Here is a 25,285-nt window from a genome sequence, read left to right as displayed (position 1 = left end):
ATTTGAAATGAAATTTTCTGTTTAACAAAATAGAAAATTGAAAAACAATTTAATGTATTACAATTTTACATCATCAAAAATAGAATTTTGAAATGATATACTTCCTTAAATTTTCAGTTTAACAAAATAGAAAATTGAAAAACAATTTAATTACAATGTAAAACAGAGGAAAATCTCCATCATCAAAAATAGAATTTTGAAATGATTACTTTCTTAAATTAACAAAATAGAAAATTGAAAAACAATTTAATGTGCTACAATGTAAAACACAGGAAAAACTCCATCCTAAATAGAATTTTGAAGTGGTAAAATATACCTTAACTCCTTAAGTAAAAAAAAATGGATATAAAAATTATTTTCAAATTTTAGAAATTGAATTTAAATATTTTGGATGATATTTAAAAACAATTGATTAATGGCTCATGTAGACTTTTTTCCAGAAGCCCTTTTCATATTGATATAAGATAAACTATTTAGCGCATAGAATTGTTTTATTTTGTCGTAAATTAAACCTAACATTTTTTTCCCCTTTAAAATTGGTTATTGGATTTTTAATATAAGTTGAAATATCATTATATATGTATTTATCTGGTGTTGTTAAATTATTCTATTCGAGCCGATTTTTAAAAACGGTCCACTCAATATTTTAACCAGAAAAATATTATGCAAGCCTGATGATGCACAAAGGTTTGGATCTATTAGCGAAATATCGAGGCTTAAGTAATATTTTTATGGCTAAAATATTAAGATAGCCGTTTTTAAAAATCGGTGAAATCGAGTCGTTTAACAACACTATTTTTTATTTATTGATAATGTAATTTTCAAAATAGAAAAATGAATCTAAATCTATTAAATTCAGTGATGAAATTATTAAAGTATTTTGATTTGCATTACTCTCCACTGGAAAATGTCTTTTTGACCATGCCCTATGCTAGTCCATTTCTTAGATCATTAATATAAACCACACACCACAACCTATTATATATTCTAATGTAATGTTGTTAAAAAGCCCGATTTTAAAAAACGGTTCGATTAAGATTTTAGCTAAAATAATATTATGTAGGCCTAAAGATTTTGCTAATAGATGGCAGAAAGGTTTGAACATCAATTTGTAAAATCTTGAGGCTTACATAATTGGCTAAATCTTAATCGGATCCTTTTTAAATCTTTTTTGACAACACTTTTCTAATGGATCCGCCTATTCGGATGCTCTGGCTGGGCCTTCTGGGGAAGGTCTTTCTCAGTTTCTGACAACATTTTATTGTATCATTAAATTTTCCATCACCTTAAAATAACTTTTATTTTTTATGGAATATTTTAACGTATTCATAGAAATGAAAGTGTCAAGCAACAACATGGTCGCTAAAATTTGGGGGCGTGTGCTTAGCACACCCAAAGTATTTATTTGAACATTCTTATTATTCTTTGAATGACAAAATGCCTGACCTCATATTGCTCTAGATATCGCTCCTGTCATACCTACACTGCCCACACCGATAAATTAATTAACTATCGAAAAACCGTTCGGTTTAGGGTATTTTTTTTTAAAAAAAAGAAGATATATTTGATTTAATCATTAGACGAATTTAAATATTTTATATAATATTTCTTGAAAGGGTCAAGGGTATAGATATAATTACATATTAAAAACTATTTTCTCGATAAATTTGTAAAAACCTCACTATTTTAAGGTAATCTTTTATTTTATAAGTATAATATTCTTTTTTAGACATCCCAATCGACTTCGTATTCATTAGTTTTGAATAATTGTGGTTATGATATATATATAATATTTTTATTATTACTATTTTCTTAAAACAGTATAAACGAGGATTCCCTTATTAGGCAAAATTACACACTATAATTTTTTTTTAATGTAGTAAATATAGATAATGTTTTAAATTATTTATTTTTTTAATTACAAAAATAATGAAACAAAAATATGAATGATTTTTAATACATAATATACATATATTTATATAAATTATAAACATCAGCAAAAAAATACGAAACAAAGTTCACTGTAAAAGTGAGTAAAACAAAACAAAAATGCATATTATATTGCTTCAAAATTTTGTTGTATAATTTGGTTCACGCAGAAAAGCAGAAAAGAATCCATGTGTGTTGTTTTTTTTATATATATTTGCCCATTATTACTCATTAAAGATTACACTATAATTTTTTAAAAAAAAAAAATAATTAAAATAGAAGAATTATTATTTAAAATTTAAAAAAAATATCGGTTTCTGAAATTCTGAATATTCTCGATATCAGCTTGAAACAAAATTTATTATAAATTATAATATAAGTAATTGCTATCATATCATGACTAACTTAACTATATATAACTGCTTTTAACACAAGAAATTTATAGATCGAATCGTTAAGCAATAGCAACATATTTTTATATGAAAGAAAAGAAAAACATACACATATGCTAGATTATCTCTTATTTTCTAGTTCAATTTATTTATTTTTTTTATAAAAAAAAACTTTTATTTTAACAATAATAATTATTCAATAAGTTTAATGTTAAATAAAAAAAATTTAAATATTATAAATGAATAAAAAAATAAAGAATATCGATAAATTCCTTACTAAATAGGAATTGGGAAAAAAATCATGCCCCAAATAGATGATAAAAAAAAATTTAAGTGATAATCATGATAGGTTTGGTATTAAGAGAAAATCCTATAATTATTAAATTAGATATACACCAAGTCAAGAACACTGAATAATTTCGAATTCTGGAATTAGGGCAAAATATAAAAATCGAATTCTACTATCCAAGCACTTGAATAATTTCGAGTTCTAAGATTTGGGCAAAATTTATAAACCGAATACGATTATCCAAACACTTGAATAATTTTGAGTTCTGGAATTCGGGATAAAATTTAAAAACCGAATTCGACATCTCGTATCCGAAAAAATAAGGGTGGATACAGGAAAATAATATACTCATTTTTAGATATAATTATCTCTATATTAGATATTTAAAATAATAAAATAAATAATCCAAAGAAAGACATTTTAATCGAACACATCAAAATCGCAAAAAAAACTTGGCCTCATCCAATTTAAATTTTTCCCAGTTGGTTCTAACTGTCAAATTTTACTCATATATAATAATTATTATTCCTATTGATTCCAAATTTTTGACTTAAAAAATCACTTTTTTTGTCAAGACATTTTTTTTTGAACATAAACTAGTCTCATAATTAAATAACTAAGGATGCTCATTAATTATCAATATACAATTGGAATTTATCTTTTAATTATAATAATATTTTTTAAAAAATGAAGAAGATTATTATTGGAGGAAAAACAAAACAAATTATTTTTTTTTAATATTTATTTAATTTTTTTTTTTCCAATAAATAAGTTATCCTCTAAAAGGTTAACAAATGGAAGTTTGCTTAATATGGAAAAGATGTTTTAAGGAATAAACAAAGCGCATCTTTTTCCAAAACCATAATAATTCTTGCTTTTTAAAATAATAAATGAGAATACAATATTTTATTTTCCAATATTTTAAATTAAAATTATTATATCGATAATTTTTTTTTGCTAATTTAACTTTTTACACACAAGTATAATATTTTTGTTTAAACTTTTTTTAATACATCACAAATTTTTATATTTCTTCTTTGTCATAAAAATTATATTCTTATAAAAAGTAAATTGCATTATTTAAAATATATTTATTGATTGAATTAATATTTACAAATTTATCGGAATTTTTTTAGGCTAATTTTAAACTATTTTGTCATGGATCATTAATTTTTAAATTTATTAATTTATAAACCCATTAAATTTTAGAAATAATATTATCTATCATCAATATAAAAATATTAAAACTTATAAAAAGATATTTTAAAATTTTATTCTTATATCTTTTTTTCTGATATTTTTGTAAAGTAAGTATTTTTGAAATTTTTAAGGAATAAAATAAAATATTAATAATTATTGATTATTAAATATTAAATATATTCTACTTTATTTAGAAGATTATTCATATTACCATAGTAATATTTTAAAAGATTTTTCTTCGTTAAATTTTTTAGAAAAAAAAATTCTTAATCTATCAAAATGTGCGACGATGATATAGCAGCATTAGTTGTCGATAATGGATCTGGTATGTGCAAAGCCGGATTTGCCGGAGACGATGCTCCAAGAGCAGTATTCCCATCCATAGTTGGTAGACCGAGGCATCAAGTTTGAAATAATTTTAATTTATAAATATATCACCAGCAAATCCTCTATATAATTTTTTTTTTAAATCTTAGCAATGAATTATTGACTTTTTAACCGTTTTATAATTAAAAGAAAAATTGGACTACCGATCATTTAAGTCTGACTTAATAAATGAATCCCTTGTGTTGGGGTTATCCAATTAAACTTTTCTAAATTTTATCTATAGCTAGTTTCTTTTCTAACAGGTGGGGAAGGGGGCTAATTTTAGTTTTTCTTATTTCACGTTAATAGGTAATTTTATCTAAATTTTTAATATATTTGTCTAAAATTAGCATTTAAAAAAGAAAATTAATTCTACCTAAAATTTGCCAAAAAAGTACCATATCTTTAAAAAACATTTTACTCAGCGCCGTGCCCTCCTGAAGATGTTACTGACACCCACCCTAAGAATTTTTGATAAATTTTATTATTAAATTTAATAAATGTTTTTTTTTTAAATTTTTTATCAAGAATCTATTATGATTTAAAATTAAAGACACAGCAAAATTGTCTAAAAATTCATTGAGTTAGTTAATACTCTTCATGGAATATATTTACTCTCGAATCAAATTTTAACAATAGCCTTCAATAAGATTTAAAATAAAATTCCCCAGTCTTAAGTTATTTTTTTCTCATGAAAAAACTCTCATTAAAATCATAACAATTAAAATATCAAAATAAGGTAATTAAAATGTGGTTAAGAAGAATATATAAATATTATTTTTTTTTTGCAAGTCAAAAAATTTTACTTTCAAATAAATAAAAATGTTTTTTAATTTAATTTACACAACAACTGCTTTACAATCGATTTCTGTTTTATGAATTAGAAACTTATATTTGACAAGTTTTCTTTATTATTTTGACCTTATTTTTTACACTTTTTTTAATCATAACTATTAGAAAACTTTATCGGCTCAACCGATCGCCTAAATTTTTTCGAATGATTTAGTAATTATAAAATATTGATCATGAAGTAAATCAAGGATAAATTTAAAAAAAAATTTAGATCAATCACAATGACATTCGAAACTTAAAAAAAAAATTTTGAATTTGTTTTATTATTATTTTAAAAAAAAAATTATTATTGATTTTCATGAATAAAAAAAGTGTGTAAACTAAATTATTTACATTATCGGTGCACCTAAATTCCTTGCCCATTTATGGAATTCATGTTTTATTTGTTTTTTTTATTGCTATATAACTTTTTGTTGGTGCTTTATTATTATTATTATTAATTGTGTTGTGTTTAATATTTATGTTAATTTTTAAATAAAAAATATGTATATTAATTAATTTAAATCAAGAAAAGTTATATGGAAAAAACTATACGATGCTCTGGCCGTTGTTAATTTTTGAAAATTTGAAATATGTTTTTTATAAAAAAAAATACACCGTTTTTATTAGTGACTTAAATTTTATCGAAAAATAACGGTTTTTTTAAACTTTGAAATATATTTCAATTTTTTCTTAAAAAAGTACCAAGATCCTTTCACCGTAGAATTGATCTAGCAATATAGTGTTGTTAAACATATCGATTTAAACATTTTTAAATTAAGATATTTTTTTAAAGTCTCGGGTCTGAAAAATATAAAAATAAATTTGAAGTAATTTTTTTTAAATAATAATTTACTTGTGTTAAGGGAAAAGCAAAAGGGATTAGTGATTTTTATTTATTTAATTTTAATTAAAAATTTCAGGCCCTGGAAGTTTGAGTTCGGGTTGAGAAAATGGAATTTGACTCCACATATTTGTACTAATTTTTTTTCTCCCCAAGCAGTAAAATTAAAAATTTTAAAACCCGTTTTGAACCAGTTCGAATATGTTTTTTACGATTTGGTTATCCTCTCAAAATATTCTTATGACGGTTCGGTTACGGTTCTGAAATTTTTCGCTTTTTGAGGTTCGGTTTTTAAAACCCGGCTTGGTTTTTTAAAGTGAAGAGATAGATTTCGATAGTCCTAAAATATTGTTAAAATATAGTCCTAAAATATTGTTAAAATATACAATATCATGTAAATTTAATGGATTTTATTAAATCTTCTGAAACTTAGGAATCTTTTTATTTCTTTTAATTTTAAACGAAATATTAAATTACAGGCAGGATATTTTATTGGGAAATTTAACAAACCTTTATTACCTAATATATATTAGGGTGTGATGGTTGGTATGGGTCAAAAAGACAGCTACGTAGGCGATGAAGCTCAAAGCAAGAGAGGTATCCTAACCCTGAAATACCCAATAGAACATGGCATCGTTACCAATTGGGATGATATGGAAAAAATTTGGCATCACACTTTCTACAACGAATTGAGGGTTGCCCCAGAAGAACACCCAGTTCTTTTGACCGAAGCTCCACTCAACCCCAAAGCTAACAGAGAAAAAATGACACAAGTAATTAGTTGATTATTAAAATGTTTTTATAATATACCCGATGTTCTATTTGTCGATATTTGTCGAACATCCTCGTTTATCTTTTATATTTATAAATATAACCTTTTTTGAAGATTTGCATTACTGATACGAAAAATAACTTAATATTCTTCATCAGATTTTACTTCCCATTAAAATTTACTATTTAACATTTCTATATTTAGATCATGTTTGAAACTTTCAACGTACCTGCAATGTATGTTGCCATTCAAGCCGTGTTATCCTTATATGCTTCAGGTAGAACTACAGGTATAGTACTTGACTCTGGAGACGGTGTCAGCCACACCGTGCCTATTTATGAAGGTTATGCTTTACCTCATGCCATCCTCCGTCTCGATTTGGCCGGAAGAGATTTAACCGATTATTTAATGAAAATCTTGACAGAACGTGGTTACTCCTTCGTTACCACGGGTATGTTAGCAAATGATCCTTTTTTTTTATTACTCAGCTAATTTATTAACAATCAAATCAAATAATTCAACTAATTTTTATACATCATATCGATTAATTAAAACATGAATATTTATCGGTTCTACCCTATAGCTGAAAGAGAAATCGTCAGGGATATCAAGGAAAAGTTGTGCTATGTTGCCTTGGACTTCGAACAAGAAATGGCTACCGCTGCATCCTCTTCCTCTTTGGAAAAGAGCTACGAATTGCCTGATGGTCAAGTCATCACTATTGGAAACGAAAGATTCAGATGCCCTGAAGCTCTCTTCCAACCATCATTTTTGGGTAAAATCTTTTTCTAAACTCAAAAAAATGCTATCAAAAATCGAATGTATTGAAATAAACAGCATTTATTTTTTACTATTCACTTTTAAAAATTCTTTAATAAAATTTAAGAAATTTTCCTTTGAAACAATTTTACAAAATACAACCAAACTTTTGTCAAATCCGGGCCGAACCGTAACTGCTGATTTTTGATATATAAATAAATTCTTCTACCCATATTAAACACCATCTTAATATATGACGTAATATCATTGAAGGTATGGAATCTAGCGGTATCCACGAAACCACTTACAACTCCATCATGAAATGCGACGTTGATATCAGAAAGGACTTGTATGCTAACACCGTATTGTCCGGCGGTACCACCATGTACCCGGGTATAGCTGACAGAATGCAAAAGGAAATAACTGCTTTGGCTCCTAGCACAATGAAAATCAAGATTATAGCGCCACCCGAACGTAAATACTCGGTTTGGATTGGTGGTTCTATCTTGGCTTCTCTTTCAACCTTCCAACAGATGTGGATCAGCAAACAAGAATATGACGAATCTGGACCCAGCATCGTTCATCGTAAATGCTTCTAAGCTATCCTTTACTAGGGTTTTTTTTCTTTTCTTTATGATCTTCATTATATTGATTTCCTCAAAATATCAATCCAATCCCTATTTATTTTCTCGTATTTTTAGATTATTTTTTTTTAAATCTTACAAAAAACCATACGGCTAATAAATAATTATTTGTTAATGTAAATGACATTTTCACACAATTTTATACACATTATAATATTATATGACAACATATATTTTTAAGTATAATTTATGTTTCAATGATTATTTTAAGGTTACACATATATAATAAATGCTAAAACTTTTTTAAAATTGATTTCTATTTATCTTTTTAATACAATTTTTGGAAATTGGATTAATTTATATATATACTTAGAACTATTTTTTTTTTGAAAAGAAAATTTATACGATTAAAAATTTGTTTTTTTTAACTGCCATTTCTAATTAATATGAGCTGTTGCAATAATAAAAAGTATTTCAATAAATATGGCTAAATTATAATTCGTAAAATATACAACAATATATTATTATTATTCAAAGTTTTGACATATAAAGAGAAATTGTTTGCGAGTATGAAATAAATTGAATTTTAATCGAATTGCTAGCCGTACATTGACGTAATGGAGAGATGCGAAATCCTAGATATAAAGATACTTATTATATTGATATCTAGACGAAAATTTGCTTTCATTTCTTTTAAATTGACTCCCTCTTGAATTATTTTATATTTAAAATGATCTCAGAAATTTCTTCTATTTTAAAAAAGTACGTGACTTATTCATTTAAGTTTTGGAATTAGTGCTTCAAAGGGTTAGAAAATTTCTAGCTTAGAACTGCATCTTATTGTAAGATTTCGATTAATATCAAATCAAATTAATAGTATTTAGACATAATTGAATTTTGAATGGAAAATTTGTGGTAAATACTAATCAGACATTACAGCGCATTTATAATTTTCGATCTGGTGGAATTCCAATCTTGGCGATATTTTTTACTTTATCAATTATGCGTTTTTCCTTAAACTATCTATAGTTTGGCGGACATCACGTTTAACGCTTGATTGTCATATTTTTTTGTTTGACTTATAATTCTTTTTTTTTGTTTGGCGAACGTGATTAAAGAATTATAATTAAGGCACTAAATATTATTGCGAATCAAAACCAGATATAATAAAACTTCTATATTTTCCATTCTCTGATATGATGCGAATTAGCAACTTTTTTTTATTTTGCCAATAGTCTTTTTTTCCCTTCTGCCAAGAAGATTAAATCTAAAAAATATACCTACTAATTAAGTACTACATAATGGCTTGGTATACGCTTTAGAATTGGTGTTTCCAATAGTTTTCATTTTGTTCATAAATATATATTTTTTTGTTCCCAAAACCTATTAATAAATAGGAAATGCTAATCAGAAGGCATAGATTTTAAAATGAATTTTTCCAATTGTTCAAACTGACGAATAAGATGATATAATTATATTACATGTTTTAAAATGATAAATAATAATCGCGTGGAAATGCGCCAAAAAGTTAAAAAATTTTCGCAGCCCTCCAGATATCCTAACTAGGCCACTGATTTTGAGTTGATTTACTCCCCCTAAATACAAGATATCAACCAGCAGCGTTATCCAATTTTCCAATTTTCCCATATTCCTTTTTGATTATTATTTAATTATGTAATAACCGTTACATTTTACTAACACAATTATAACTTAAATATTACATCTTTTCACCAAGACCGTTAACTTTTTGGAGTAACATATACAATAGGGACTACTATGAAAAACTATTCCATAAGGAGTTATGTAAAAATCCTCTATGTCCATTAAGACATTCCTGTACCAAGTTTTATTTACGAGTAGATCGCGTCTAAAATCACCATTTTTGAGATTATAATAGATATTTCTTTATAATTATTTGGACAATTAAAATGAAATATCACCCTGACTAAAATAATTAGTTGTTTCCCTAATTCTTTAAGTATTTTATTTTTAAATCAATGATACTATAACCATTATCCAGCCGTTTGTATTTTATCATTTGATATTTTATCTACTTTAATTTTTTTTTTAAATTTTATTCTATAAATATTATTACAGTAATTATTAAAAGATCAGATCTTTTTAAACTTATAAAATATTAATCTCTAAATTTAGTGCTAATTTTTATCTTTCTCCATTTTAAGGTTACATTTTTACTTCTGTTATTTTCAAGATCCTTCCTGCAATTTAGAATTGTTTTCCTTTCTACTTATTTTATTTATATAATTGCTAATTGTAAATCGGGTTTCATTTTACTCTTTTTTCCAGAGCCACTTTCTTTCAATCGCTGCCCTTCTGGAATGCCTATAACTACCGAGTACTTGTACCTAATATTGTTTTTCTCTAATTAAGCAGTATCATTTCCTTAAGCTTTACCGTAAATTATTTGTATCTTTTATAAACATCCTGCGAAGTCTTTCACTAATCTTGCACCTTTCAACTATGTAAATTTACTCTATAAAAGCCTATTCAAATAACCCTAACTCTTTTGAACTAACGGAATAATATATTGTTAGTAATTTTTTTATTACTAGCTAATAATCCGTCAAGAATGACGGGGTTGAGGGGTAATTAGTTAGTTTTTCTCCCTACTTTTATGATAGTTGTTACCTGATATTTGAAAATAATATCTTTTTATTCTTTATAACCCCCTCCCCCCTTCAGGCCAGGTCCCCAGGCCTGCAAAAAAATTTGTTTTAGGTCAATATCTGATCCATAGTTGATTATAGAATTCCCAAGCGTCCAAGCTGATAATAATCTTGAAAAATTTTCCCTAAGCCTAGTCCAATATAATTAATAAAAATATTTTCAAGCCCAGCCCCACCCATAATAATTTTAAAAAAATTTTCTTAAGCTAATTTAAATATATTTTTACTCAAAAAATAGCAATCACTATTAGTCCTAATGAGTTGATCTTAGTCTGTCTGAAGTAAGATTGAGCGGGATTAAAAAGAATAAAAAATGAATATGATTTTTAGAGATTTAGCTATCTCCAGGCTTGAGAAAAAAATTTCAAAATTTTTACGCGTTGGTCAGGTTTGAGAAAAATTTTTTAAAATTATTATGGGTGGGGGTGGGCTTGGAAAATATTTTTATGATTTATAAATATTATGCCTAATGGTTCATGCTCATTATTATGTTGAGAAAATTTTCTCAAGCCCGCCAAGGACCATAATAATTTTTGTAGTTAAAAACTGAAATAAAATATGTAAAAGTCATAATTCATTTTAAAATACAATCAGAATATGAAAGTTGCATGAGAGCCTTGGTTTTTTGATCAGGCCTAGCTGTCTGCAAAAAAAAATTTTCATGCCAATGTCTAACCCAATTTAAAATTCAAAAATCTTCAAGCATCTCTATTTTAAATTTTATTCAATATGATTTCCATCACAAATTTAAATTTTGATATTTCTAATGCTCTTAATGCTCACTGTCACTGTATTCTCCTAAATTTTAATATATTTATAAAATTTATTAATAAAATATATTTAGTACCATACACACAAACTAAATAATTATCCTTAACACCGTCAGCTAGTTATGGTAATAAACGGCAAAATTTTTAAATTTTCAGCTATTAATTAATATATATATATATATAATTAATATTTTAAATTTAATTATATTCAAGTTGGTGCATGCGTAAAGCATACGCCTTTGAAACGGGAGGTTTGTGGTTCGACTCTCGTAGATAGCAAAAAAAATAACATTACATTATTGTAAAAGAATGCCCCTTACTCTCAATCCTTCCCTCTCAAAAATATAACTTAACAATCCAAAACAATCCTTTTCTAACAATTAAATAAATAAATATCAACAATAAACATTACCAACTAGGACAATTTTACAAGTCCAATTTATTCGTACAAATATATAAAATTATCTAAGTATCGTAAACGATAATCATTAAATTGCTAAATCCTTCACGATCCATCCTGGCATCATCCAATATAATGTCTTCTTCACTCCAAACCGCACACAAAAAACACAAGAAAACACTAATTCCCCTGGTAGAAAATAACTGTCATTTGATATATTATATTAAATTTATTTCTTCTTTTTTTCAACAGCTACAACAATTATATAGTCTCCTTAAATTTTAAATACATTAGGGAGATACGAAAACGATCGTGTTTTGATTATGGAGATTATATATTAGATATACACGAATAGTAAATTATTCAATTCCTACGAAAAATTTTTATACCAATAATTCATTATTTGAATTATTCATTATTGAGTAGATCTATTGTGTAACCTCTAATATTATCAACTCGCCCTAAGATTTGACCATATTTCGATATTATTGCTCTTAAAATAATCGTATTTTATTGCTATTACCACTACCTCCATAAGATAAAATTCGTAATCCTTAAGGGAATCATAATTTCGCTTTAAAATTTTAATATCAGGGCTTCAACGGGAAAAATTCCAATCTAAAGATTTTCAAATCTATTTTTCCGCTATTAAATATAAAAGTATCAAAGCTACAACCAAATCAAGTCTCATAGATGTTAAGATTTTTTTATAATGCTAATAATAGTAAAACTTATTTTAGATATTTCGCTTATTTAATTGCTTTTGTGCTTCTAGAATCTTCGTTCTATCTTGTTTGATGGGATTTACTGCTATATTAAACAAACTGAAGAGAAAAAGTAGTATAAAGTTCATAGAATCATAAAATTCAGAAATATTTTGAATCGTGGAAAGTTAACAATGTATTTAGACCAAATTGATTGGTGATAATCTAAAATTCGATATTCAAGATTAAGTCTTATATTTTTATTTATTAGTTAAACATAACTTATCGATGAACTAGTAAGTAATAATCATGCTCATATTGTTCATTGCTTCTAAAATTTTCCTTCTAGCACGATGCCAATTTTATAAAAAAAAATTTTTTTGCCAAAAAGGTTTTCCTTTGAACTATCTACCAAACAGAATTACTGATATAAACTTCCTCGATAATACTTCCAATGTTTGGCTAACTTCCACTTAAGACATGATATTGTAGGTTTTGGGTTCAATTTTTTGATGGCTGGCAAAATTGATTAAAGAATTAATAAGGTACTAAATATTGACGCAAATCAGATAGTTAGAATAGAACTTCTATATTCTCTGTTCTTGCATGATGTCAGTGGCGTAGTTTATAGGGAGGGGGGAGGAAGGGGTCAGCAGAGCATAGTTTTTTTTAGATTTATACTTTCAAAAGACTCAAAAGTGACTTTATATCAAATAAATACCATGAATATTTATATTTTTCTGGTTTTGATGTTAAAATTAGTGTTGTTAATGGCAGCCAGAAAATTATACAAGCCTGAAATATTTTGCTCATGGATGATACAAAAGTTTAGACATTATTCGTGAAATCTCTAGGCTTGAGAAATATTTTTTGGCTAAAATATTGAGTTAGAATCGGCTCAAATCGAGCCGTTTAACAACACTAGATCAATAATTCTAGGACTAAAAGGGGGCCTGGGGGGATTGGATCCGCTCTAAGAAAAATTCCTAGCTACGCCACTGTTTAATATCAATTTTTTATCATTAATTCTTTTCCTACCAACTACCAAAGAGAATAGTGCAATAAAATATACTGTTAAAGCTCTATTTAATGATTTAGTATAAGTTTCAGAATTAGTGTTTCAATGGCTCACTTCAAGCTTAGATCATGACGTCATAGTTTTCATTTTGTTTACAACTCAGTTACTGTGGTTCCTATACTAGAGTGAGAAATTGCATTAAATGTTAGCGTAGGGCTACATATATTTTTCTATATTTTCCATTTTAGCACGATACCTATTTTGGTAATCTTTTTTTTTCTTTATACTGTCTACCAAGCGGATTAAATTAATAAACAATTATGATCTAAACATTGATAAAATTTGCTGAATTAATGCTTCCAGTCACTTTTTAATCTTAAGGTTAGCCAAAATCTTGCTACTATAATTTTTTTTATTTCTACCATACTGTTAAAGTGAGACACTAATAAAGCATAAAACATTGCCCTATTATTGATATATATAAATAAAATATTAAATTCGGTTCTTGTAAGTAACAACCGGCGAATGAAAAAAAAAATGTATCTATAAAAATCTAGCTTACAGCTAAGTCAAAAGAGATAAACTAATTTCCTCCCTTATATATTATCCTTCTCCATTTTCAATTAGAGACACGCAGACCCGGCACATTAGTATTTGGGCCAACAATATCAATAAAATATAAACCTCAGCTGTGGCCCACATGCCTTCCTATCCTATTTATCCTCTTTTTTTTACCTGATTGAATATCACAACTTTCTTTCTTTTAAGAGTTTAAATAGTAGAATTTTTTTTTAAAAAATAGGGTCAAAAATATTTATTATTCATTTTCTAACGATATTTTGTGATATAGAGTTTGAAAATTTTGAATAAAAATCTTTGAAATATATATATTTTTTTAAATTTTTGATTTTCCTCCTAAAAGATTTTTTACCCATTAAAAATACAAATTATGAATAGAAGAAGATAAAACATTTAAATCAAGGTTATTGCTTGAAAATTTAAATTTATAATCATCAAAATAATAGATTTATATAAATAATTCTTTTGAGTTTGAGATTTATTTCCTATATTTTTTTATTAAATTTGAGCCGTGGGCCGCAACGAGCTATATCTAAAAAAATTCCCAACGGGTGGCGGGCGGGTAAAATGGCGCTTTGCAGATCTCAAGTTACATAGATGAAAAAAAAAATGTTTTACTTTAGGAATTCGAATTTTAAACACTGGTTCCATGTTTGCGCACATGATTTATATAGTATTTTGCTAAATAACAACCAAATTTATTAAAATTCGATAAGACCCACTTACTTTTTTTAAATATATGTCCACGGAATCATGCGACTCCGATTCTTTATATCTCCTCCCGTAACACGGAACCACCTAGGTGGCTCCAGAAAACCTAGATATCGGATTAGTGATACAGGCACTCACCGAACGAGCCAAAAACCTGACACGAAAACAAATTGTTTTTGTAAAATAAGGATAAAATTACGACGCTCTCTTAACATTTTAATAAAACGGATAAAAAAAATCAATAACGTTCGACGCAATACATCATTACCCAACAAAATTATAAATATGTATTTAATTTACTTTATAATTAGTTTAATAAAACCAAGTTATTGACTTTGTTAAAAAAAAATTATTTAATAAAATATTCCATAAAATTGCGTTTTGCTTTGGCCATTAAATTATATTATTATATACATAAAAATAGATTAATTTTTTTGTTTAATAACAATTTATAAAAATTTATCTTCTTCGTTTTAAATAAGTTTTATAATGCCGAATTAAAAATAAGTTCGATGCCTGTTTTAAAATTTTATGATTTGAGGGGGAAAAAATTTCTTATTTCTTTTTAATACGTAATTTTTAATTCGTAATTTTGAAAATATAACTCAAATTGTTATTATTTAGAAAATTGAGCTACTCAACGCTGGTGGAGAGACCTAGAGTAGATCTCGGTATTTTATGAAAACGTTTTTAATAAGTAGAACATTGTAAAAAAAATTGGTTTTATCTTTGCTTTTAGGATATTATAATATAATATTTATATTTTTTAGGCAAATTGGCATTTAAGAGAATATCCTATATCACTCTAATAAAATTATATAGCATGAGTGAGAGGTTTTATACGATAACTTTCATAAATTATAAGTGTAGAGGTGTATATGGAAATATTGGATAGAATCTCTATCATCCTAATTCCATCTCCACACTTCAATCATGGTGCAAAATCAATTTAGCGCTAACAACTATATACATTAAATTGGCCTCATAATTTGAAAAGACCAACTTGAACTCGTAAATTAAATATCACTAAATTATCTTTTCATTCCCAGGTCTGCACAAAAATAAATAATTTAGAAATTATGTGATACATGATAATGTGCATCGCTTTCTAATCGTTGTAGAACAAAGCAACGCTAGGTAGTCCTCATTTCCATCCAATTAGATGTTATGAAAAATTTTGGAGAAATATGAGAATTCCTTTAAAGTTTGTGGGCAAGCGGCACTCTGTGGGCTGCTTAAAAGAGATTGGGACAAAAAAACATAGCCCACACCCAAACTTATAAATTAATTCTCATCCAACATTTCTCAAACAATATTAATCCATTCTTTTAAAATAAATTTACTATTTGCAAAGAAGCAGAAAAAGACATATTATGTTATTAATAAGTAGGTTAAATTGAGCTATTATATCGCAATTATGTAAAAACCACCTAAAGGAGTTTATGTCAAGAAAAGCATCCGATTGTAAAAACCTTGCTACAAGATTTCCTAATTATTAAATCAGAGGGAAACTGGCCAACCTGGATAAACCTGGAAGTCGCCATTAAACGGAGAAGAAGATACAATAAATAGATGAACAGAATTAAACAAATTACCTAGAACATATACAAGGACCGGATCCATTATGTCTAACAGTTACTTCGCTCTGACCGCTACTTTATAAAAATAATAATAAACATATTTAAAAGGGCATAAAATTGCTAAACAGATAATTTCTAACTTAATTGGCTAAAAGGAAAATCGACTTATACGAAAAAAAATGTATTATTTTTAATAGTTTTTTTTTAAATTTATATTATATTATAATATTAAAAATAATAATATATTAACAAACCCGTTTTTGAGCCATTTCAAAAGATTTACAGTTTTGATGGCCCAATTTCGGTTCTGATTATTATGGTTTACAAAATTATAATGGTTCCTCCTGATTTACCGGTTTGGTATTCGTTTGATTCCGGATATCTGAATATAACGACGCCGAACATATATTTTGCTTAAAATTATATCTGTCTATCTTCCTTTTATTCCTTCCATTCATTCATCCTTCCCTCCCTATCTCCCTTCCTCCCTCCCACCCGCCCCTATTTGTCCTTTTTTTTTATTTTCTATTAAATTTGACAACGATAGTTTAGTTTTTATTTTTTTATAATTATAAATATATATATTTATTAAATATATGATGTCAAAAACAATATTTGGAAGATCTATTGATTGTGTACAATGTAATATTTGTATTCGCAAATCAGCTCAGTTTGGGACTGAGCTTAAAAATCAAAGTTTTTAATATTTATAAATGATAAAAAAAATATATATGGCACAAAATATAATTGTAATATAAAAAAAATATTTATATAATATAATATGAATAGTTTCAAATATTGCAGCATTTTTTATATATTAAAATTAAATATATATATGTATAGTATAATAGCATAAATATTGAATTCCTAACCTAATTACTAATATTTATAAATCTCATTTCATAAGTTTACATAACATTAAATTTGAATATAATGTCAGCTAATAAATTATAATTCATTATATAAAGGAATGAATAACAACGAATAACCTATTAGTTTGGTGGAATAAGGTAAGCAGGTGAATTGTTTAAATAAGGTAAGAGTTTTCTATCTGGGTACAAATGGTTTTGCCTCATAACAGTTGAATATGAAGGAGGCGGAGATGAAGGATGAAAATTGTTTCTTTGAACTTTTAAGATTTATGTAAATTAGTGAAAGTTGATGAAAAAAAATATTCTATGAATGTCAATCTAATGACGTATATATACATATATATGTCGTATGGGTTTTAAGAATTCGTGTGGATTAGGAATCTTTCAGAAAAATTTTTCTTTGCCAAAAATGTTTTAGAGCCTGAATAGTGATGCAAGACAGCTCAAACCGATATTTATAAACGGCTAACAGAGTATTTTATCCAGAAAAATATTACGCAAGCCGGAAAATTTTTATATGGCACAAAGGTTTGGACATCTATTCGCGATTTCTTGAGGTTTAGTTTTTCTGGATAAAATATTGAGTCAGCCGTTTTTTAAACTCGGCTCAAATGGAGCGATTTTGCATCACTAAGCCTGAAAAACAAAGTATTAAGACCAATTTTGCTCCAAGAATTTTAACTACTTTACAGTATTCATATGATTATTAACACATTTCTAATTTTTTTTTCTCTAACGTTCTTATAAAATTATGTTTTAAACAAAAATAACAATAATTGCAGCTAGTTAAGCCAATTTTATATGAAAGTTGCTTAATCTTTTATAACAACAATTCATATTAATAACTAAATTTAACAGTGTTTGGTAAAATCTGATGGAAAAACCTTTCCATATTTTTTTAATTTATATTTTGCAAATAAAAATTATTTAATCAACTCGTAAAAATTTTAAGTATATAAATTTAAATATCATGTAATAACAATTTGTTCAAGTTTTAAATTTATGTTGTTAAACGGCTAAAAGATTTTTAAAAATGGGCCGAGATTTTAGTCAAAATAATTTTATGTAAGTCTCGAGATTTGCCAAATATAAGTCCAACTACCACCTATTAGCAAAATCTTCAAGCTTACATAATATTGCTTTGGCTAAAATCTTAATTGGGCTGTTGTTAAAAATTTACCCAAACAAACACAAAAAATGGAAAAGTTAATTAAACAGTTCGATTTTTAAAAAACCACTAACAATATTTTTAGCCAAAAAATATTACTCAAGCCTGGAGATTTTTCTCTTAAATGGCCGAAATGTTTGCACATCTATTAAATAAGTTTCGAAGCTTGCGTAAATATCATTTTGACAAAATTTTTTAATTTAAAATTTGCTAAATCAAGTAGTTTAAACAAACAACTGTATATTAATTTGTGATAAAAATATATAATTTTTTGTGCATAAAATTTTTAAAAATAAAGTTACGACAAAAGTATCTGATTATTCACGGGATAAGGTTACATCTTATAAATACTGAAATAAGAATCGGGCAAAATTAGTTCTTTTCAAAATTTAACAAAAACGAATGCTATATAATTGATTTAAGTATTAAAAATTTACTATTGCCCTGAATTGCTAGAGTTCTTACCACATATATACTCTTTTTTTTATATAAAAAAATAATACCTGGATGTGTGTTACGATGGTTGGAATTGAATTCAAAACGACCCGAGTTAGAAGAGAAGCACAATTTTTTGAGGAGGTATTCGAAGCAAAAGCATGATGTTTTAGGTATGTATCGCAAAAATAGGAATATACCTAATATCATTTGTAAGGTTCCGGTAGCTTATACGTTAAGTTCATTTTTTTTTTAAAAAAATCATATTTTTTAATCAAAAATTTAATTAATTATTTTTTAATAATCATCTCTTATCTTTTATGCGTTATGATATCGGTTGACCAGATTATTCATATTATTCATAAAAGCAATATTAATAATATATTAATTTTTTTTAAAAAACCTTAATTTTTTATGGAATACCTTACTAAAATATTTTTAAAAAAATAATAAATTTCAAATTTTTCCTTTTCTTTAAAAAAAATGATATTCCATAAATAATTTATCAAATTTATATATTAAAATATAAATTTAATTAAAAAATATTTTATTTTAAATTATCATGATTCAGATAATAGATTATGGAAAGAAATCATAAATATTATATCTTTACTATAATGCTTAAATAATATTTATTATGTTATGGATTTGATAATTTATTAATGAAATACCTGTTATGAAACTTGAGTCATAATATTTTAAGATTAACTTTTAATTAAATTAATAATATAATTTTATAATCCTATAAACTAGAATGATCTTTTCAAATATATTAGAGATCTGCAGATGTACATTTTGCGCGGCCCGGCCCGAATTATTTTTATAAAAAAAATTTTCGACCCTACTCGGGTTTTATATTTTCAGGCTCGGTCCGGATTTTTTCAAAATATATTTTATTTATTTTTAAATTTTATAGCTAATAATGGCAATTTAAAATTTACGGCCCGGGGATTTTTTAAGACAGACGCCGGGCCTGCAAGTCTCTGAAATATATCTCAATTAGACATCTGCATCGGCCAAAAAATATTTTAAAAAATTATCATAGCCCGAACCGAAATTATTTTTTAAATATAGACCAGCCCAGACCAGAGCCAATTCGGATAGCGAGAAGGAGGGTCGGGCAGACTTTCCAGGCTCTATTCTCAATCTCATGTATTCCTGAGATGCATGATAAAATTTACTATTCGTATTATTTGATTGGTATAATTGCGAATAATCTATTTGTGAAGAATCGAATACAAATTTTTTGAATAGGTCTGTCCATGAGAAGCATGATATTAGATATAAGAAAGCAGTGGTACCGCTAGAACTTGTCATGTAGACATGATCTTTTCCTTTTTTTTGGGTTAATTTTGAATTCCTTATGTTATTTTATGTGGGGGATGGGGGGGGGGGGGGGGGGGGGGGGTGGTAGGAGATAAAAAGGAAATTAGAGTGTATTATCGTCGTTATTGGCTGAGGGTAGGGGCAGTGGCTCTAACAACGGTATGGTGGTGGGGGAAGGGGGGGGGGGGGGTTCGAAGCAACTGCTTCTAAAAATTTGAATGGGGGTACTTTTTTTAAAATGTAATTCTTTTATTGTTTAACTACACACATTCATAACCAAGTGGTTTCTGGTTTATGATATCGGAATCGACCTCGTGATTCCTTCTTCTGATGATAATTTTGAGACTTATGGTTCAGACTGGAAAAACTATTCGTTTATTTTACCTTATCGTCTACTTTTAAATTTTTCTGCTTTCCCTAATTTAACAATTTTGTATAAATATTTATTAACCATTATTACTACCTCATGTACTGACGAAAGGGCCATGTGTTAAATTAAATTAATTTAAACAAGACTTCGTAGTACCATGAAAGATCTATTTCTTAATAATTTAACCATTTTATCAATGAAAAAAAATTTATTTAAACAATTGATGAAATTATAAATTCTTTCACTTTTTCTTTCCTTAATTTGTCTAAATTATTTATTTAAAAAAATATTTTTAAAGTGTATATTTTTTAACATTTTATTTATATTATATATTAAAGATTGATGCAATAAAAATTATTTTTGAAATTTATGGGTGTCAAAACAATTAAACATTTTTCGGGGGGTGGGGGGTGGGGTACTTTTCAGGCGGTATTTTGCTTCTATCTCTCAGAAAGTGTAGGGGCCACTGGGGGGGGGGGGGGTTAGGTGTAGAGGTGTCTGATATTGTTTTATAATATATATACAGGCAAAAGTGATGGCTATTTTATGATGAACGTTTATATTGTTGGTATTATCGCGTAACTCGCCAAACATTCCAAAGGTTATGGCCAATATGAAATTCATGAATCCAAATCCTACCAAGAGAATCGTCCAATTTGATATCGATAGTTTTCTTTTGTCGATCCAACCTTTCCTTAAATCCTAAAAGAAAAACATATGATAATTTTAATTTTATAATAAATTATCTAATTATGATGATAACTTAGTGAATTAAAATTTTAAATAATAACAAGAATACTATTATCCTGAAATAGAAATAGAGTTACCACAAATTATTTAAAATATGTAATGAATTCAGAATTTGTAATCTTGACTAAAATCAAATGTTTCTGTTTTGCCTGTTCTGGATAATTTTTAAAACAAATTGTTCTTATTTCGTTTCCGATAAATTTCCAAAAGAGAAGTTAGGAGTTCTGAAATCAGGGTTCTTTATACATCATTTCCTATGTTATTTTTTTTTATAATTTTTCAAGATAATCGCTCAAGTCAAAGAATGTTTAACTGAAGGAAATTTTTTAATTGGATGAAATATATTTAAAATGAAACAAGTAGATGTCCATACCTTTCTGCCATCTATGAGCAAAATAATCGGACTTTTAACAACACTAATTTTGAAGAAGAAAGATTTTTTGATTCAAATTTTACCTAAAAAATTGTAAAAATATATTTTTTTAAAAAAGCTATAGTAATTTTATGCATAAAAAAATGTTAAAAATGAAAATCAAAAAATTTTTGTTGAAAAAACTTTTATTGGTTTTCTAAACTTTTAACAAATTTAAGATAAAAAATTTTTTTTAAAAAAAAATACAAAATTTTATAAATTTAATGATCGTATTTTATAATAATATTTAATAAAACTTTTTAAATAGAGAATAATCTTCTCGTCAGTAGTAGTGATTAGAGATCTGCAAAAGTAGGCCCGGCCCGTACCCAGCCCGAACAGGCTTGGAGAAATTTTTTAAAATATATCTAAATTTATCAATTTTATGATGAATTTTTTATGTAAAATAAAAATATATGATTTTATTGATAGAAAGTAGACGCCATATAACATATATCGTTTATTTAGAGTAATTATAAATTAATTTCTATATTTAGCAAAAAATTTTTAAAAAAATTTCGGATTCGGCCGGGCCTGAAAAACCAGGCCCGATGCAGATCACTAGTAGTGATAACGGCTCTTAAGATCTTAGTATTACATACGCATCGAGATATCGATAATAAATTCCATCTAATGAGCAAAATATCCAGGGTTACACATATTATATTTTTTGGCTAAAATTTTGGGCTAATTAAAAAATCAAGCCGCTTAACAATTCATCAGAGTAAAAATTAATAATAATTACATTTTAAACCATTTATTTTTATAAAATTCGTATTATAATATAAATAATCGTGGTAAACTGTGAAAGTGAAAGGCATATCGAGTTCATAAACGATCTATCTTTTTTTTAAATTATTTTATATCGCATTTTTGACAAGTGGATTTTGCCTACCTTTTGCCGTATGAGAAAAAAAATTGAAATTTATTGGTAATTCGCTTTTCGATTGTCATAATGAACTATTATCTAATTATTAAAAACCTTTATCAATAAAATGATGAATCTTAAAGAATATATTCTTTAGAGTAAGGCAAAAAAAAATCATTAAAAAATTTTAAAATGCCAAATAGAAATTAAAATTTAGTATTTAACCTGAGTAGATGACATGGCTCGCCTATAACTATCGTACCACCTCCGCTCTAACTTAGCCGGAGAATAATAGGTAGGAGCTGATCCTCTAAATAATCCGCCGGGACTAAATATGCTATTATTAGCGTTTCGAATGCTTGACAGTGTTGGGTTGTTAAGAATTTGGCTCGCCGGGGTAGTTGTTGATGCAATAGACGTCGTCATGTTGTTGTTAACCAGGCGGTTGGTCATAGTATGAATAGATAGTGGAATCACATCAGTTGGAACAGTATAAATTTTAGTGTTATCTCTGGTTGAATAAGGGGGGTGGCCATGATAATTGATAGGCCTGATAATACTGTGATCGAATCTTCTAGGGGCCATAATTTGGTTCCCATTCGATCTGGATAGTAGACCATTATTACTATTTAATTGGAACGTAGCGGGAGGGGTAGGGACGGATAAGTGATAGAATGTTGGAATAACAACCTGTTTAAGTTTGGTTTTATCGGGAGCAGTGGAGTAATGGGTTAATTTCATTTTTATTTTATTCAATGTTATATATACTTCTTTTTTTAAAGAATTAAAAGTGTGGATTAGAAGATACAATTAAATAATTTGTGCCATGCGCTATTTTCGCATATGTTTTTTTTAAAATGATTAAAAATTCACATATTTTATGAAATTCTTTCACTTTGTGGTGTCATATTTTATGTTCTTTAAATATATAGTTATTTAAAACATATTTATGAAAAATTAATTTTATTTTTTTTTAAAAAAAAAGTAAATATTAATTTTATTTACTGTTTATGTATAATAAAATTTTGAAAAAAGTTTTTTTTAAAAAAAATGTGGATTGGATTATGATGTTTGATTATTATAACATCACAAAAATATTCGTGATTTTCAATATAAAAATAAATGAATACACATAATAAATTTTATTTATAATTTGTCATTTTGTGTTATATCATTATTTAAAGTCCTCATAAAAATTCTTTTTATAGATAGAGAATAGAAATTTACAACACACAATATATCCTCAAATTAGGTTTTAATTTTTTTATAAATAAATTATTCTCTTTTGATTTTTGAATATGAAGCGAGTCTGTCACATTACCCCCATCCTATCCCATATGAATTAATTTATTTTTTGTTAATTGATATCCTTTATGTTTATTTCTCATTCTTTATAATATTTTCACAAAATGAAACATTTTAACATCTGTTTGGAACGCGTTTAAGATTAGTATAGTATACTAGTAAAAAAAATAAATTTAAATTTAAAATTTGATAATTAATGGGAAAAAAAAGAAGCTTTAAAAATTAACATAAAAATAGTTTAATTATACTTTTCTTATACCAAAAAAATTGTCACTAACTTGTCATTTTTAATAAAATACCGATTAATTACATTACATATACAATATAGAAAATATGAAAACAAACAATTGATTTTTAGGAAATTCAAATTAAATATTTTAAAATTCGGACAAATTATTATAGGCCTTTTATCGATTGGCCCTTTAAAAACTGAAAATCGTTTACGTAAAATTATCGATTGATAATTTCTTAAATTAAAAGGATAAAGATCAAAAATGATGTATATTGGTCTCATAACATTATTATAAGGTTTATAAAATTTGTTTTTTTATTATTATTATTAAGTTTATAATTTTACAAAATAATACAAATTAAGTTTATCTATAACTATTATTTGATTGTCAAGAGTAGTGTTGTTAAACGGCTCGCTTTGAGCCGATTTTCAAAAACGGAAGTCAATATTCTAGCCAGAAAAATATTGAACCTCAAGATTTCGCTAATTGATGTCTAGACCCTTGTGTCATCTATGAGCAAAATCTTCAGGCTTGCGTAATATTATTTTGGATTAAATATTGAGTTACCCGTTTTTAAAAATCGGCTTAAATCGAGCCGTTTAACAACACTAGTCAAGAGATCTGACAATTTTGGCCAAATTAAATTTACAGGGTAGTTAGTAGATGGTTATAAATTGCTAAAACATAAAAAAATTAAGAATATATTTCTATTATTTCATTGAATAAATCTCTTAATATTATGTAAGCAATATTTCCAATTTTTAGATTCAATTTATAATGTTTCGGCTGATAAGGTGTTTTCATGACAACATAAATTATAATGAGTGATTGTATTATAAGAATTTTGTTTCAATTTCAATAATTATTCAATTCTTTATATATCTCTTAAAATATTAACATATAGGTAGAAACAGGTGATAAAGATCAAATCAACTAATTCAAAATTATGTTTTTGTTTTCTATTAATCAATTTATTCCCTTTTTTTGAGTACAAATTATTTTATTATTGATAAAGATTTTAAAAAAAGTTTTATATCACCTTTTAAAAACCTCTCCATTGTACAATATTAGTAATCATTTAGTTTGGACATTACTATCCGTTTTTAATAATGTAAATGTGTAATGTTTAAT

At 26.3% G+C, this 25,285-nt stretch overlaps 2 protein-coding genes across 3 annotated transcripts; one reads left to right on the top strand and one right to left on the bottom strand.

Annotated features, from left to right (window-relative positions):
- The first annotated feature begins 3,529 nt into the window (after positions 1 to 3,529).
- LOC135926484 (actin-3) lies at positions 3,530 to 8,448 on the top strand. 2 transcript variants are annotated; one of them, XM_065462373.1, is made up of 6 exons: positions 3,530 to 3,676; positions 4,065 to 4,215; positions 6,385 to 6,624; positions 6,828 to 7,074; positions 7,207 to 7,398; positions 7,656 to 8,448. In XM_065462373.1, the coding sequence occupies exons 2-6, from the start codon at positions 4,090 to 4,092 to the stop codon at positions 7,979 to 7,981; spliced, it is 1,131 nt and encodes a 376-aa protein (XP_065318445.1). In that variant the 5' UTR covers positions 3,530 to 3,676; positions 4,065 to 4,089; the 3' UTR covers positions 7,982 to 8,448. The 2 variants fall into 2 exon arrangements, with proteins under 2 accessions (XP_065318445.1, XP_065318446.1); XM_065462374.1 differs by lacking the exon at positions 3,530 to 3,676 and adding an exon at positions 3,783 to 3,917.
- An 8,755-nt stretch (positions 8,449 to 17,203) lies between these two features.
- Positions 17,204 to 23,497, bottom strand: LOC135926419 (uncharacterized). Its single transcript, XM_065462295.1, has 4 exons — positions 22,842 to 23,497; positions 21,111 to 21,288; positions 18,959 to 19,117; positions 17,204 to 17,544 (listed from the first exon to the last, which is right to left on the bottom strand). The coding sequence occupies exons 1-4, from the start codon at positions 23,355 to 23,357 to the stop codon at positions 17,408 to 17,410; spliced, it is 990 nt and encodes a 329-aa protein (XP_065318367.1). The 5' UTR covers positions 23,358 to 23,497; the 3' UTR covers positions 17,204 to 17,407.
- Positions 23,498 to 25,285: the final 1,788 nt, after the last annotated feature.

The sequence above is a fragment of the Gordionus sp. m RMFG-2023 genome, chromosome 3 (assembly GCF_954871325.1).
Source record: "Gordionus sp. m RMFG-2023 chromosome 3, tfGorSpeb1-WG-v2, whole genome shotgun sequence".
NCBI classification, from domain to species: domain Eukaryota; kingdom Metazoa; phylum Nematomorpha; class Gordioida; order Chordodea; family Parachordodidae; genus Gordionus; species Gordionus sp. m RMFG-2023.
This window is presented reverse-complemented; position numbering and strand designations above follow the sequence as displayed.

Excerpts from the sequence above, each read along its gene's own strand:
- LOC135926484 (XM_065462373.1), top strand. The coding sequence starts at position 4,090 with ATGTGCGACGATGATATAGCAGCATTAGTTGTCGATAATGGATCTGGT. Across the intron at positions 4,216-6,384 it reads TTGGTAGACCGAGGCATCAA|GGTGTGATGGTTGGTATGGG; the intron begins GTTTGAAATAAT and ends AATATATATTAG. Across the intron at positions 6,625-6,827 it reads ACAGAGAAAAAATGACACAA|ATCATGTTTGAAACTTTCAA; the intron begins GTAATTAGTTGA and ends TTCTATATTTAG.
- LOC135926419 (XM_065462295.1), bottom strand. The coding sequence starts at position 23,357 with ATGAAATTAACCCATTACTCCACTGCTCCCGATAAAACCAAACTTAAA. Across the intron at positions 21,289-22,841 it reads GAGCCATGTCATCTACTCAG|GATTTAAGGAAAGGTTGGAT; the intron begins GTTAAATACTAA and ends TTTTTCTTTTAG. Across the intron at positions 19,118-21,110 it reads AATAGCCATCACTTTTGCCT|CTACCGGAACCTTACAAATG; the intron begins GTATATATATTA and ends TTAACGTATAAG.